At 53.7% G+C, this 16389-nt stretch overlaps 1 protein-coding gene across 3 annotated transcripts in view; it reads right to left on the bottom strand.

The window, feature by feature from the left end:
- The window catches only part of TOGARAM2 (TOG array regulator of axonemal microtubules 2), a 57532-nt gene that overhangs the window by 29051 nt on the left and 12092 nt on the right, over positions 1–16389 (bottom strand). The window contains exons 6-13 of one of the 3 annotated variants that reach the window (XM_077152496.1): positions 15659–15705; positions 12281–12447; positions 8163–8307; positions 7710–7874; positions 4398–4551; positions 3690–3795; positions 2660–2895; positions 652–810 (exon numbers count right to left, since the gene is read on the bottom strand). In XM_077152496.1, the coding sequence (XP_077008611.1) occupies positions 652–810; positions 2660–2895; positions 3690–3795; positions 4398–4551; positions 7710–7874; positions 8163–8307; positions 12281–12447; positions 15659–15705 (1179 nt within the window). The remainder of the gene's footprint in view (positions 1–651; positions 811–2659; positions 2896–3689; positions 3796–4397; positions 4552–7709; positions 7875–8162; positions 8308–12280; positions 12448–15658; positions 15706–16389) is intronic. The other 2 variants (XM_077152497.1, XM_077152498.1) reach the window with 2 other exon arrangements.

Here is a 16389-nt window from a genome sequence, read left to right as displayed (position 1 = left end):
TCTCTCCCATCCTGGGGCCTTTGTACCATGTCCCTCCCCCAGAACTTTTCAAAGAGCTGGTTCCTTCCAGCAAGTTCTTAGCTCAAATGTCCCTCTTCAAGGAAGGTCCCTTTTCAAGGAAGACCTACCCCAGCCCCCAAGCTCAAGTAGCCCCCACCTCCATTATCCATTACATCTGCCTGGGGTTCTCCCCCTTTAAATCCTTTGTTTGTATCTAAACTTATCATAATTATTTATTTGTTCATTTATTATCCATCTTCCCCAATGAAGAGATAAGCTCCAAAAGATAAGTGGCCTAATATTTCTTATCCATAGCTGTATCCACAGTAACAAGAAGTATGCTTGTTAAATATCTCCCCAATACCTCCCGAAAGAGTGGAAAGTCTTACAGAGAACAGAGCTGGGGTAGGATAAAAACAGCCAGATGGCAACGGGTGGAGAGGGGAGAGGAAGGTGAGGACGCGGAAGCCCTGAGCAGCAGCCATTCCCTCAATGGGCATGTGGCTATGACGATGGGGACAGAAATGGGGCAGCCACTGGAAGGAAAGGACTCCACTTCTCTCCGTCCAACAGTGCCCACCTCACGAGGCCGGGGCAGCTGGCTGACGCCTCGGGGGGGCATCGTAAGGGCTCTGCCGGCCCTGCCGTTACCTGGTGTCCTGGTTGGAGTCCTGGGCCAGCCTCACCAGGTTGTGCACGAGCAAGTCTGTGCTGTCCCGGCTGCCCGAGAGAAGCTTCTCGGCACCGATCTGCTCCAGGACTGTGGAGAGGTGCTCGGCCGTGCATTTCCGGACTAAGGGGTTTCGGTGGCTGCAAGGAAACGTGTCACAGTCAGACAAGTCCTGGGGGCATGGGGGTCACCCCACGGACACACAGACTCAGCTACAGACCCACGCTTCGTGTCTGCCACAGGCTGCAAAATCCGTGTCACGTGAGATGAGGGACCTTTGGAGAAAACCAGGCAACTCCCGATACTAGGAGCAAGGGCGACAAGAGCAGCAGTGGGGCAGGAAGAAAAACCATCTCTGTGACTGCCTGAGCACCAGGGCTCCACTGCTCCAGATGTGCACCCCCAACTTTTCTCTACCTAGAAAAGTCTTCACCAACCAGCAGCTCCTCCTCTTCCTTCCCCAGCCCCGCCAGGCAGAAACAGATGCCTCTTCCCCGTCAGCACAGCCTGGCTGCTGGGAAGTTCGGGTGCACCCGTGTAGCTCCCCCAGGGGACGGTGAGTTCCCTGGGAGCAGGGACGGGGTCGGCTCTGACCACTGCCCAGGGCTGAGCCTGCACACACCTGATACTCAGCAGGTGCCAAGCACATTTGCTGGACTGACCCGAGACTGGAGGGAGGGGGAAGAGGGAATGAATGGGTGGGCTGCTCACCATCACAGGTAGAACCTAAGTCCCGAAAAGAGAAATCCATCAGGATGTCACCACTTTCTTTTTCAGCTTTTTCAAGCAGGCCACTGCCATATATGTGGCCACAGCCCATAGGTGATGCTGACCCCATTGAGATCTTTCTCCCACTCCAGGGAACACAAAGAACTGGCAGGGGGACGTCTCAGGGGGTCTACAGTTCTGCAAGATCCCCAGGAGGGTTCACGTGCACAAAGCCCAATTACAGGCTCCCCTGGGAACATCTGACCTGGTTCTGAACAACGGTCATGCCTCAGTTTACTCCGAGCCTGCAAGACCTCTGAGCCAAGCACCTCTCATCCAACATCTCACACTAACCTCGCATGCTACTATTACTATCATCATTTTGCAGACGAAGCTGAGGCAAAAGGAGGCATCCAGAATGCAGTGCATTTAATTTCTCTCAGTAGCAGCCACAGGAAGCACCTAACACAGGATAGGTGCATGCACTATTCCAAGAACTCTTCCGTGAGTCAATTCATTTACTCCTCATAACAACTAGACGCCATCATTGTCCCCATTCTTCAGAAGAGGAAACTGAGGCACAGGGGAGTCAAAGCCCCTTGAGGATGCCGGGCTCCACGGCCCCCTCTGCTTCCCACTTTGCAACAGCGCAATTAGCTAGGTGTAGGTGTTGGCGCAGGTGCCAGGGGCGTAGGTGACAAGCCTCATGCCTAAACGTGACAACCGGATCGCCAGGCTTGGGAGCTGCTTTGCCTGGTGGGACTAAGGGCTGGGGAAACGTTTCTGGCCTTGCTTTCTCTTTGAGATTTCACTTGAGAGAAAAGCAAATCTGGCTGCCGAAAGGACCCACGGCAGCCGAGGACCTCACATGCCCCAGCACAGGAAACAGACCAGCTGGAAAGGAAGAGGTCCTGCCTTGCTCTCCTCACGTCTCCGCGGAGAGGGGAACCCTCAGCAGGTGGCCGCTGCAGCCGGGCATCCCGTGGGGGCCCTGACCACGGCCGCTGGGCACTCCCCAGCCCCAAAGCAGAATAACAGGCACCTCTCCCCTTCCCATCCCCACCTAGGTGCCCGTTCCACGCCTGGCCCAGGAGAGGTGGGGAGAGAAGCCCACGGGAAAGCAGGGTCTCCCTGCCCCGCTGGAGGGGGCGCACGTGCTGTGAAGCCCGGGGTGGGGCCCCCGCTCCCTCGCGCTCCAGCCCCTGCCACGGCCTCCTCCCTTGCCCTCCCTCCTGTCCCTTCCCGACCCCCGCGCCCCGCAAACCAGAGGCGGCCGCGTACTAGACTCCGGCGGCGGTGAGGGCCAGCAGGCAGCGCGCGGGTGTCACGCCCTCCACCATGGCGCCCAGCGCCCCGCGGGCGGCCCTCTGGATGAAGCCGCTGCTGTTGGCCATCCGCTGGAGCAGGCAGCGCGCGACCTCCTCCGCCTCGGGGTCCATGTGCCTCCGCAGCGCCCGGAACAGCTCTCCCAGGGTGCCGATGGCCAGGCGGGACACCCTGGAGCGCAGGTTCGTGACCTTGGGGAGACAGGGAGAGAGCGGCCCTGCCGAATGTTCTGGAACATTCCACTAACCCTAACCCTAACCCTAACCCTACCCCAGCTGGAAATGGAAGGCCTGCAGCCCCTCGGGACAGGGCGGTCACGTTCTATCACGAGGACGAGGGCTCTCACAGCTGTTATGCATTGTTCTCACTTAATTCCACCGCCATCAGCAGCAGTGGCCTGCGTTCAGCAGTCTTCCGGGCACTTTTACAAATAATAGCCAATTTGAACTTCACCACAGGGGAAGTAGATCTACGACATCGACTTTGCGGAAGGAGAAACCGAGCCCTCCCAGCATCGCCCCCTCCGCACCTCACCACCACCCCCCCGCGGGCGTTCCCGAGCTGGGGCGCCACCGGCACCTGTGATAAAATGCATCTTCCTGGCCTCCCGGGTCCCGCCCGGGCCCAGCCCAGCCCAGCCCTGGGGCAGGAGGGGCGTGGGAAACACTACAAGAGCCGTGAGTTTGGGGGTCTGGCCCAGAGCAGCCCACCGCCCGCAGGCATTTTGAGTTCAGAGGATGCTGCAGGGCTGTGACAAATGCACACCCGTGGGGCACAGGATTCTGATGGTTTAAACACCCACCAATTTTAAAGAAGGAGACACCCTCCCCCACCTCCGTTTTCTAATCTGAGGAATGGGCAGCCACCTGCCCCCTTGCGGGCCAAAAGCTGGGAAGTGCGCCGGGGACACCCATGCTGCTGGGCGCCGTCGCCCCCACCCCCACCCCCCACTGGGGGCACAGCACACACTGTCCGGGAGCCTCACCTCCCCAGTCACCGCCAGGGACACGTCGTGCAGCCGCCCGGCGAGGACCTCCGAGTGGCAGGCGGCAAGGCGCCGGATGCTTGCCAGGCCCTTCTCCTTCATCTGCCTGGGAGGCAAGCGCAGGCCCCTCAGGCAGGGCCACCCCCTCCCGCATCCCGCATCCCCTCTGCGACCCGGGGGGGCAGCCCGCGTTTTCCCCACCACCGCGGCAGGGCCGGATCAGCAGTTCTCGCCTCCAAGGCAGGGGCTGGCCTCGGGGGACACTCAGCCTGAAGGATCGCAGTGCAGTAAAAGCCATTTTAGGAGGCCCCTGGCTGGCCGCAGGCTCTGGCCGAGCTGGGAGGAAGCCCGGCTCCCAGCCCAACCATGACACAACCTGCCTGCCTTTGGGAGGAGGGGGCTTCCCCCCCATGCACTGGACCCCCAGTGATCGCCTTACCCACAGCTCAGGCCGCCCCCCATAAGCCCAGAGGGAGGAACTTCAGAGTGGGTGAGGTTTGATTTAGAGAAATCAAGGAGTGTGGCTTCATAGCCCATCGTGGATGCAGATTCACACTGGCCGAGCCCGGGCTGGGTGTGCCTCGGAGGGGCCGAGGGCAAGCACAGGGAACTGGAAATAACCCCCTGCACCCGGCGCCTCCTGGAGTCAGAGGGGCCGGGAGAGGAGGGCAGCAGGAGCAGAGAGAGAGAGAGAGAGAGTCTCCTCACCAGTCGCTGCTGCTGAGGCAATGGAGGGCGTCCACCAGCCCCAGCTCCGGGTTCGAGAAAGGTCTCAACTCTTTAAAGGCTCGAAGGTCCAGCTCCTCCTCCTCCTCTTCCCACTCGGGAGACCCCAAGGTGAGCACGGCAGGTAGGGAGTTGGCTGCACTCACAAAGGAGAAGGGAGCATGGCAGGGGTGGGCCATGCGGGGGCCATGCAGGGGCCATGGTCTGAGGCACCCCGGGACACGGGCCAAGCTGGGAGCCCAGGAGACCCACCAACTCCCTCTTTGGCTTTTCCCATTAAACACAGGAAGGCTGCTCTGGGGTACGCTTCCTGGTGTGGGGTGACAGAGCCCTGGAAACCAGCTGCATCCCCCAGCCTCCGGCTTCCGTGGTCAGGGGGAGGCCAGGGGGTCGCGATGAGAGACCCCAGACCCTGGACCCATGCTGGAGCCTCTCCTGCCTCTTCCACTCTTGTCCTCTCATGGCGCTGCCCCAGTGCAGGGACGTGGTCACAAGGCAGGGGGACAGCACAGGCCCCAAGGAGGCCGGCGTAGCTCAGCGCACCCCCACGGAAAGCAGGGATGGTATTAAAATCAGATCATGTTTTCTGGGCTCTCCTTCCTTGGGGACAGACGTTAGAATCACGACGCACTAAGAACAGGAAGGCCGTTTGGAGGCCATCCACCTGCTCCATCGCCCCCAGGAGCTGAGGTTTCCGAGCCTAGAAAGGTCGGGGACCTCCAGCAGCCCCTCGGCTGTGAGCCGGGACTCTCCTTCTCCAACTCCACGGGTGTCACCACACATCTCACTTTCCAGACACTGCTGTGCACAAGTTATCTCCACCGGGAGGATTTTTTTTTTACAGTTCTAGGGGCTTTTAAAAATACATCTTGTGGTAACTTACATCCAATATGAAAGTTCCCTTTTTAACCACTTTCAAATATATAATTCCGTGGGGTTCATTCCGTCCCCGCTGTTGTGCCACCACCCCCACCCTCCATTACCAAAACCTGGGGGATGATTTTCACAAAGGTGTATCCAGGGGGTCTCGGGCAAATCTGAGTTAAGAGGCCGCCCTTTATTTAAAGCCAAGACACCGAGAGCGCGCTCCTGGATTCCCTCTTCGCTCGGCCCCTGGCGTGGGAAATGGTCTCTTCGCCGGCCTGTCAGGTCACCCTTTTCCTTAGAGAGCACGGCCCTGAGCTAGATGCCGTCTCTGGGGTCCCCTCAGGAGGCCCTGCTCTTAGGGGGACGGCAGGCCAGTGTCCACACCCCCAGCCTGCCTCCCCCTCCCCTCCAGGGACATTCGGGATCCACCCAGAACTCACACACACACCACGTACAGTTAAAATGGGGAATTCTATGCTGAATCTATGTTACGCAATAAAATTGCTTAAAAAACCTAGAACTGTACAACCCAAAAAGTAAACCCTAACGTAAACTATGGATTTTAGCTAATAATAAATATAATTACAATAATATTGGTCATCAGTTGTAACAAAGCTGTCATACTCATGCAAAAGGTTAATAATAGGGAAACGGTGTGAAGGAGGGGAGACTATGGGAACTGGATGATTTTCTGTAAACCTACAACTTCTCTAACACACACACACAAGATGGCAGCAGAGGGGATGCCAGCCTGTATTCTCTTGAAGGTCAGACCTTTGTTTTTCTTTGCCCACCCCCTCCCATGACGCCTGTCCAAATCTGTTCATATTTATACTTGTGGCCCAGCAATCTCCATCCTGGGACTACATCCTAAGGAAATAATCCTCAACAGGGAAACTGTTGCTTGCACACACAAAGCAGAAGGAGTTCAGGAGACATAGGTGACTCCACCTAACCAACCGGGTTTCCTGAGACAGGCCAGGATCTCACGGGATTTACTGAGAAAATCCAGAAGACAACCGAGTTTACGACCCTGAGTTCCCATCATTTCCAGCCAGACCAAAAAGTAAAACCAGTTCCAAATTATAAAGCAACGTCAGTAGTTCTTTGTTCACCGTGAGGAGAGAGAAAGAGGAAGTTCAGCTTCCAGTGACGCCATGAGAGGCGACCGTTGGGTGTTTCTGGTGTTTTGGTTATTTGGTACCACGCCCACAGAAGCTGCCTGCGGGTCCTCTCTCCACCCACTCACCTGCACACGCACCTGCACAGAGGTGTGAAGAGTGAGGCACAGCAGACCCCACGGGACTGAGCCCGTCCTACGAGCCCCTGTGACCTTGAGGAACCTGGGTCTGCAGGCTCAGTCCTGCTCTCTGTACACTGAGTGGCTTGGGGTTCAAAGACAGCATTTCCCAGTGTCAGACACTCGATTACCACTTCCATGGTTTTGTGCCATTTCTCTGGATTATCTGTACTTTTATTTACATTTTACTTTTCATCAAATAAACCCATATTTTTTCAAATCCTAAATAAATGTATTTTTAAGGGAACATTTATGCCAACACTCTAATTGGTAAACCAATAGTATCTGCCATTAATAAAATGATGCATATTTACAATTAAAATAAAACAGCCCTATAAACCCTAGCTATAAAATGATAGCCAGCTTCCCACCTCTTTGAGCCTGAAAGAGGCTCTGTTAAAAAGGGGGGGCGTGGAGGAGAGGGAGGGGCTCGAACATTCTAGAGAAGTGGGAGAGTTTCTCACCGCCTTGAGACTCTTCTTGATGGAATCAAAAGGATAGAAAGAGAAGTGAAGAGGAAGGCGAGTGGAAATCATTTGTAGCCCCAAAATGGGGCTCTAATCTGCCATCGTTGTCCATGTCCCACACTTAAAGGGACTCTGAACTGTGATAATTGTTTCCAAACATTATTTTAGTAGCAAACAACCCTTTCAAATGGAATCTCACATGGGGGGGTCATACGCAAACAAGGGAGGTGAAAACAGAAGCTCCTCCGGTAGGGTGGGGGCAGCCCCTTGTCCCCTGGCCCCTTCCCGGGACATCACGGTGGGACCTTTGGGCTCCCCCAATCCCATTGTGTGGCCAGCCCTGCCATCTGATGAGACAACGGGCAGGAAGTCACGGTCTCCCCAGCACCCTCTCCGCCGGGTCCTTCCGGCTGCTTCCCTGGCCCTGTTCTCCAGTATCTTTTGGTCCTGGTGCCGGGTGTGCCCGCTGGGGCGTCTCAGCACAGCCGCCCACATCTCCCCATCGTGACGTGCTGGGTCCCCGGCCCGCCTTGCTGACACCAGCCCCTGCTGAGCTCTCGCTGGCGAGGTGCCCACCCCCGGGCTGTCCCCCCGGAGCAGCTGAGGCCACCTTGGCCGAGCCCCAAAGCGCCCCGTGCCAGCGGGGGAGGCCGGGCCCACCTGAGGCGTGGCGCGCAAGGCCGGGCTCCTGCTTGCTGACGGGGATGCTCGGGAGCGAGGAGCGGTTGGCCCGCTTCCTCAGGACGGTGCCCACGGCGCTCCCGCGTGGGCTGCTCAGTCCCGTGGGCACGGACAGGGTCCCGCTGCCCCGGAGGGGAAGGAGGCCTGCGGAGGCAGAGGAAATCCTAGGGCTGAGCCGGCCCTGCCTGCCCACCCGTACCCCAAGTCCGCCCACCCATACCCCCAGGTCCTCCTTTGGAGACGGGCCCATCGACAGGCTCCCTGAGAGGAGACACGCCCTCTCCAGTGCCAGGAATGGCAGGTGGGGAGCTGTGGGCGCCTCTCTTTTGTAGGCTGAGAACCCGGGAGTCAGTCAAGACGTGTCCCCAGCTTTAGGGCGCCCCACCCCGATGATTCCTCAGCCTGAGGGCCCCCGCCCCCGGCACCCAGTACCTTCCTTCATCAGGGTCCTCCCGGAGCCCAGGCTCTGGGGCACGAGCTCCCTCTCTGGCTCCTTCACCCGCCGGAAAAACTCCATCTCCTTCATCTGCTTCAGCCGCATCTTCTCCCGGGCAGACTTGGAGATGGTGACTTGGAGCTGGCACGAGTTCAAGGCAAACTCCTTACCTCTGGGGACTCTACCCGACTCCCGGGGCCTGAGCACTCAAGCCATTCGAGAAGGAGAATGGGCCAGGCTGGGTCAGGCCATTCCCAGCACACTGTCCCAGGCCTGCTAGTCGGGTGGCTTAGCCGAGGGCCCTGCCTTCTTATGGCCTCTGCCCCGTCTGGTCCCTGAGCCTGTGATGGCTGTGGCCCTGAGGGCATTTCTAAGATGCCACCTGTGATCCACCCTCAGAACCCTGTTCAGATGCCACCATCTTCCTGACACCATTCCTGGTGCCACCCCCACGGCCAGGCAAAGCCAGGCATTTCCTCCTCTGGACTCTCTAACCTTCACTCATTCAATCAACATAACTGTGAGCGCCTCCTAAGTCAATCACCATTACGGGAGTGAGCAAAAAAGTTGTTACTTCCAAAAAGTTTACACAGAGTGTAAGAGGCATAATAAGGAGTCCAGTTTATAATTTCAGGCAGTAAGTGCTGGTGCTGGTTTGACTTTATTACCTACCAGAAAAGACCATGTTCTTTTAATCCATTCTTGTGGATTAGGCAGACCTATTGTGAGTGTGGCCTTTTGGCTATTTCAGTTGAGATGTGACCCCACCCATTCAAGATGGACTTCACTGGAGTCCTTTATGAGAGGTAAAGGTAGGGAAAGCAGGAGAGCAGAAAGAGAAATACCCAGAGGCATTTGGAGAGAGCCACTGAAACCAGAACCCAAGAGAGAAGGACCAACAGATGTCACCATGTGCCTTCCCTTGTGACAGCGGAACCCTGGATGCCAGCAGCCTTTCCTCAGAGCAAGTATCTTCCTCTTGATGCCTTAATTTGGACATTTTCATGGCCTTAGAACTGTAAATTTGTAAACTAATAAGTCCCCATTGAAAAAGGCAACTCATCTCTGGTATATTACATTCAGGCAGCTTAGCAAACTGAAACAGTACTCAAAGAAAAGTAAGGAGGCAGAGGGTGGCAGGAGCTCCCATTTTAGATAGGAAAATCAGGGGGGGCCTGTGGAGGTGAATTTTCAGCAGAGACACAAGTGATCTGAGGGAGCAAGTCATGCAGATTTCTAGGACCGCGGACTCTCACTGGAGGGACCGACAACTGCAAAAGCCCTGAGGCCAGCATGTGGTTGGGGGCAATGAGGAGGACACCAGCTGGAGGGCTCTGAGTCTGAGGAGTGACAGGACACAGACAGGGTTGGGGGGCAGGATCCGAATCACCTGCGCCTCACAGTCTGCATAGTAAGGACTTGGGCTCTTCCTCAGAAGGACACAGAAGCCACTGGAGGTTTGGAACAAAGGAGTGACATACTCTGACTTCTATGTTTGGGGAGACGGGGTTGGGAGAGGGGGTTCTCTAAGTATTTTTAAATAGCATTTTATTTTGAAATAGTTTAAGACTCACAAGAAATTGCAAAAATAGAACCAAGAATTCCCATGTGTCTGGAGTGATGCAAATGTTCTATGAAATGATCATGGCGATGAATATACAACTATGTGATGATACTGTGAGCCACTGATGGTACACCCAAGTATGGAATGGTCATATGTTAAGAATGTATGTTGTTTGTTGTTTTGTTTTGTCAATAAATATGCATACATATATATATATAAGAATTCCTGTGTGCTCTTCCTCCTGCTTCCTCCAATGATAATCTCTTACAGGACCCCAGAACATTCTGGCTTCCTTTGTAAAAGTATCATGCTGACCGCTGCATGTGCAAGAGTCAAGAGCAAACACCAGGCTGGAAGCCAGGAGAGCAGTTAGCAAGGAGGCTCCTGCAACAATTCAGGCAGGAAGCAGTGGGCTTGCAGCCAGGACAGCAGTGAAAGGGACTGTGAGAACAGGCAGATTTTGGACACATTTCCAAAGTAGAATCCACCGCTTTTGCTAATATGTGGGGTGTGGTATAGGAAAAAAGGAGAGAAGGCAAGGGTGAACCCGAGGTTTTTAACCTGAGGCACTGGAAGGCTGGATTTATCTTTTATGGGCATTCACTGAGAAGGGGCCCTGGGGAAAGAGGAATTTTCAGGGTTGAAGATTCAACAGTTGAGTGTTGGACACAGGAAGTTTGAAGAATCGGTTAGAGACTGTGCTAGTTTGAAAGGATGTATATCCCCTAGAAAAGCCATGTTTTAATCAAAATCCCATTTGGTAAAGGCAGAATAATCCCTATTCGGTACTATATGTTTGAAACTGTAATCAGATCATCTCCCTGGAGATGTGATTTAATCAAGAGTGGTTGTTAAACTGGATTAGGTGATGACATGTCTCCACCCATTTGGGTGGGTCTTGATAAGTTTCTGGAGTCCTATAAAAGAGGAAACATTTTGCTGAATGAAGGAGATTTGGAGAGAGCAGAGCAGAATGACATAGCCACAAGAAGCAGAGTCCACCAGCCAAGACCTTTGGAGATGAAGGAGGAAAATGTCTCCCGGGGAGCTTCATGAAACAGGAAGCCAGGAGAAGAAGCTAACAGATGATGCCGTGTTCACCATGTGCCCTTCCAGATGAGAAAGAAACTCTGACTATATTCGCCACGTGCCTTCTCACTTGAGAGAGAAACTCTGAACTTCATCGGCCTTCTTGAACCAAGGTATCTTTCCCTGGATGCCTTAGATTGAACATTTCTAAAGATTTGCTTTAATTGGGACATTTTCTCAGCCTTAGAACTGTAAACTAGCAACTTATTAAATTCCCCTATTTAAAAGCCCTTCTGTTTCTGGTATATTGCATCCTGGCAGCTAGCAAACTAGAACAGAGACCTGAATGGAGACACTGAGTAACAGTTAAATACATGAGTCTGGAGGTCAGAGGACGCTCTGAGGGCAATTTGGGAGTCCTCAGCGTACACTTAAAGCCAAGGACCTGGATCAGGTCAGCTGGGGAGCAGCAGAAACAGACAAGAGGCCAGAAGGCTGAGCCCTGGGGAACCCCAGCATCTAAAGAACAGGAGAATGAAGAGGGCCCTGCAAAGGACAGCTGAGAAGGAGCTTCAGGTAGAGAACCAAGACAGAAGCCATCCCTTTGCCTCTATCTGTAGATGGAGAATTTCAAAGATGAGTGATAAGTTGTGTCAAAGGCCACAGCTAAATCAAATTAGAAATGAACTGAATTGTGACTGCTTTTGGGAAGGTAGAGGTCACTGGTGACCCCAGTGGGACAATATGAGATGTACTGAGAGATGCAGATGGGGGTGAGGTTATTTGGAATGCTGAGGTCTTGGTTTGACCACAGGAGTGGGTGGCCATGGGGAAGGGGGAGGAAGAGCATTTCATTGCACTGATCATCAGTTTTTGTTTCTTGCTCTGAGGCATAAGTGGACCTGGTAAGAGTCAACAGTGCATCCCTGACTCTAACATAGCACACGCACCTGGTGGGCCTTCAAGATATGTTTAGTGAATGGAACTTGTAAAGCTCTGTTTCAAAGAATGACCACAGGTACCCTTAACAGTAACTCCAAATTTTACTAAGTTCATCAGGACCAGGGAGCAAAGCCACCTCCCCAAGGCCATTTTAGAAGGCTGAGGTATGTGTCAGCCTGTCCAGCAGGGCCTTTGGCTGATCAGCCTTGGAGTCAGTTGCCTCTTGGCTGCTCTCTTAAATGGTTCTCAGATTACTCGGTTTGGTTCACCTAAGCCCCTCTGGACTCTCCCCCACATCCTGCTTTCTTCTGAACCATATGTGACCTCCTCATTCCTCCCTTCTTCCCTCATCCCTTTGCCCTTCCACCCCCCAACCCCCAATTCCCCACTGTACTCTTCCCTTCACCCTTTGTTTCTTCCTTCAGCTCTCATCCCAAACCCATCAACAGGGACTAGCCATAAGTACTAGGGGAAGCTGCCTTGGGGCTCTCCCTTGCTCTCCTCTGTTTTCCACTGGCTGGTCACAGGCTAGTGGTCCACTTTGACCCTAGCTTCATCCTCTTCAAACTTCACAGATACCTTGGTACTGCTCTCCTTCTGGTCCGCTTCTTTTAGTGAAAGGTGGGCTTCTTTGGCGTGTCTGAAGGAGAAGGCTGTCAGTGCAGGAGCAGAATGAGATGAAGGCAGCGCAAGCTTCTCGGCAGCAGCAGACCTGTCTCTGATAGGCGGGGCCGAAGGTCTTGGTTCTGAAGGGATAAGAACAGGAACGGAGCTGAGGACACCTTGCACCCTGAAGCAGCAGCCACCCCTTTCGGCCATTCTTGAAGCTCTACGACCCTGTAGTGGGTGCAGCATTTCCTGCCGAAGAACTCCACCCTCAATTCTTCTGCCCCACATTCCTTGATGGAGAAGGACACAAATTAAATTTAGTCTACAGGCAGTGCTGGCAGGCCTAGAATGGGCTGGGAAGCACCAAATCACACTTGGTTTCATTTATTCACTCATTCAACAATTATTGGGCATCCCTAATAAGACAGGGGAGGGCGTAAGGAGGCTGGGCGGAAAACAAATCTGTTTTCTAAGAGTTTTAAAATATTCCCTGAGAATTGTAAGTTTAGCTTCCCTGGAAGATATGTACCTATGGGAGAGGGAAAAAAAATGGACACAGCATTTTATGGCACCAAGGACCTGCCTGAAACAGAGGGGAAGGGTAGAGCTGGAATAGGCTGGACAACTAAGAATGCTGGTCCAATCCTCTCATTTTACAGACAGGGAAGCTGACCTTGAGAGGGGCTTATAACTGATAAAATGCAAACGCATTTCCAAATGACATTAAATCCACAGCGTCTCTACCCAACCGGTGGATTTTAAATAACTATCTTATTATGGAGGCAGGGTGGGAAAAGGTTCATTAATTTCCTCTTTTTTAAATGTTAAACGGGTTTTCCTGCTCATAAAGTGTGGAGTTCACTGTCCTTGAGTGAACTGGCAAATCAGAGGTCAGCTGGGAGGCAGGCCACCATCTGGGACCACCGAGGCTGAAGGGTGGTAAGCCTGGGGCCCTCGCATGGCTCACTGGTCACCCCACAGGGCTCGGCCCGGCCTGTGCCTTCTGGGCAGGATCCCTCTGCTTGGAACGGGGAGCTCAGAAAACCTGATAGGAGTATCAAGAGCCAAGGGGGAAAAGGGGTCAGCAGAGCCCAGAAGTAGGAGGCAAGGCAGAGGGCGCCAGTGATGCCATAAGGAGTGGGGGAGCCCCAGCTTCAGCCAAGTGGGTCCCTACTATGCGCTGGGCCCGGACCACATTATCAGGCCATGTGGTCCCCAGCTGGCAGCAGGAGAGCCAGAGAATCCTGTAAGCACTTGCTCTTTTGTGTCCCCTTCCTCACCTACACCTCCAAGAAGCATCTAGAACGCCCTGTCAGAGCACCCTGGCCCTCCCCAGGGCCCTGGGGAATGGATTCTCAGCAGCAGCAAGTCTGGCGAGCCAGAGGAAGGGGCAGTGACTGACGGCGGCTTCCTGGCCGAAACCACGGCACCGGCGTTCTTGGGGTGAGTTCTCAGGGAGCACTGGGGTCACCATGTGCATCAGGGCAGACTGCAGGGCTTGCCCAGCCGCAGCCAGGCCCAGGGAGCCACGAGAAGCAGCTGCCACAAGGATTTCCGTGCCAGGCCCGCCCTCGGCCCAGCTTTATGTCCTGATTCTGGGGGCTTCTTAGGCAACAGACTCTGACCCACCTGCCGAGCTGATAAGCAGGGTGGCCTGCAGGGAAGCCGGGTCCGGTGACGCCAGCCCCTCCTGCCTGCAGCCTGGACGGACGGGGCACCCCTACCCCAGGGACCCCCATCCCCAGCCACACATGTGGCCTCGTGCCCCCTGCTCTCCGGCCAAGGCCCGACTTCCAGTCCCACCTTCTGCCTCTCCAGAGTTAGAGCACGGCTCTGAGGGGCTTCCTCCCTGCTCCCCCACCAGCTCTTCCAAAAGCCTCTCTGAGCCTTGGCCTCCACCCCGCCTCCTCACCTCCCGTCCACTGCAGGCTTGGCCCTATTCCCCTGACATTTAAACCTCCCTGACCATTCTGACTAAAGGTTTTGAGGAACCTGCTTTAATTTCTTACTGTCCAGTGAGGTATGCTCTGCTTGCTTAAAAATGGTGCAAGACCCCCACAGAACCTCTTTTGTTGCTCAGATATGGCTTCTCTCTCTAAGCCAACTCAGTAGGTGAACACACTGCCCTCCCCCTACGTGGGATATGACTCCCAGGGTTGTGACTCTCCCTGGCAACATGGGACAGAAATCTCAGGATTCACTGGGACCTGGCATCATGGGATTGAGAAAGCTTTCTTGACCAAATAGGGGAAGAGAGAAATGAGACAAAATATTAAGTGTCAATGGCTGAGAGATTTCAAATAGAGTCGAGAGGTTATCCTGGAGGTTATTCTTATGCATTATATAGATATCTCTTTTTAGTTTATGGTGTATTGGAGTGACTGGAGGGAAGTATCTCAAACTGCTGAGCTGTGTTCCAGTAGCCTTGATTCTTGAAGATGATTGTATAATGACATAGCTTTTACAGTGTGACCATGTGAATGTGAAAACCTTGTGTCTGATGTTCCTTTTATCCAGGGTATGGACAGATACGTAAAAAACACATATATATATACTGGAAAAATAAATAAATAATAGGACGGATAAGGGGTAAAATAAATTGGGTAGACAGAAATACTAGTAGTCAATGAGAGGAAGGGGTAAGGTGTATGATGTGTTTGAGTTTTTTTTTCTTTTTATTTCTTTTTCTGGAGTGATGCAAATGTTCTAAAAAATGATCATGGTGATAAATACACAACTATGTGATGATATTGTAAGTCACTGATTGAACACCATGTATGGACTGTATGCATATGAAGATTTGCCACTAAAAATATACTTTTTTAATGGTGCAAAAGCAATTAATTGATGTGCTTTCAGCAATTGTGACAAATGTCACACCCAGTACAAAGTGTTAATAACAGGGAGGGAGATGGGAATCCTGTATTTCATGCATGGCGATCCCAAAGACCCACAACCACTCTAATAAAAAAGAAGACACAGTGCCAAGGCTGCAGCACAGTGGGCGAGACGGCTGGCAGTGGAGCCAGGCAGATGTGGATAAACGTTCTAGGGGGGCCCACCCTGAATGCTGGGGCAGCTGGCCGAGCCTCTGCCCACAAGACAGAGACAGCAGCATTGTGGCCTCGGGGCCCGTGGGGAGGCTCCATGAGCTGGCGGTCATCCCCGTGTCTGGCCTAAAGCACGGGTTCCAGAAAGGCTGCCCCTCACCCCCTCGTCCAGGTCCGCCCCCGCCCTCCAGCACTGCCAAGGGCGACCCCAGAAGATGAGGAGCTGGGCACGAGCTGGTCCCAGTTCTGATGCGATGACCCAGAGAATCCACGGGGGGTGCCCATGGAGAGTACGTACCCAGAGACCTAGGGGTCTTCTCCTCAGGCCCACTCTCCCGAACCAATCTTAAAAGAATGGGAGAAAAAAGCACCATGAGAGAAGGCAGCTGGAGGCACTGCTGTGAGGACCACAGGGCAACCCAGGATGGGGGCGGGGACTGAGGTGGGGGCCATGAGCAAGGGGGCTCCGGGCAGCCCTGCAAAGAGACACTTGGCTGAGGGTTCAAGGCTACAAGAGAGGCAGAGGCAGGCTGCCCAGCAGGCCAGGCCAGGCTTGGCATCTGTGCTGGTTTGAAGGATGCATGTACCCTAGAAAAGTCATGTTTTAATCCTAATCCCATTTTATAAAGGCAGCTATTTCTTCTAATCCCTATCCAGCACTGTAGGTTGGAAACTTGATTAGGTTACCTCCACAGAGATGTGGCTCAATCAAGTGCGGGTATTAAGCTTGATTAGATAAAGACGTGTCTCCACCCATTCCAGGTGGGTCTTAATTACTGGGATCCTTTAAAACAGGAAGCATTTTGGAGAAAGCTTGAGGACGACAAGAGCAGCAGAGACATGAGAACTACAGAGTCCACCAGCCAGCAACTTTTGAACATGAAGGAGAACATCCCTGGGGGAGCTTCATGAAGCAAGAGGTCTGAGAGGAAGCTGGCAGATGTCGCCATGTTCGCCATGTGAACTGCCTTCCCAGTTCAGAGAGAAACGCTGACCTCCATCGGTCTTTCTTGAGCGAAGGTAACCTCT

The sequence above is a fragment of the Tamandua tetradactyla genome, chromosome 3 (assembly GCF_023851605.1).
Source record: "Tamandua tetradactyla isolate mTamTet1 chromosome 3, mTamTet1.pri, whole genome shotgun sequence".
Taxonomy (NCBI): Eukaryota; Metazoa; Chordata; class Mammalia; order Pilosa; family Myrmecophagidae; genus Tamandua; species Tamandua tetradactyla.
The sequence above is the reverse complement of the archived record's forward strand: the minus strand, read 5'-3'. Positions and strand labels throughout refer to the sequence as shown.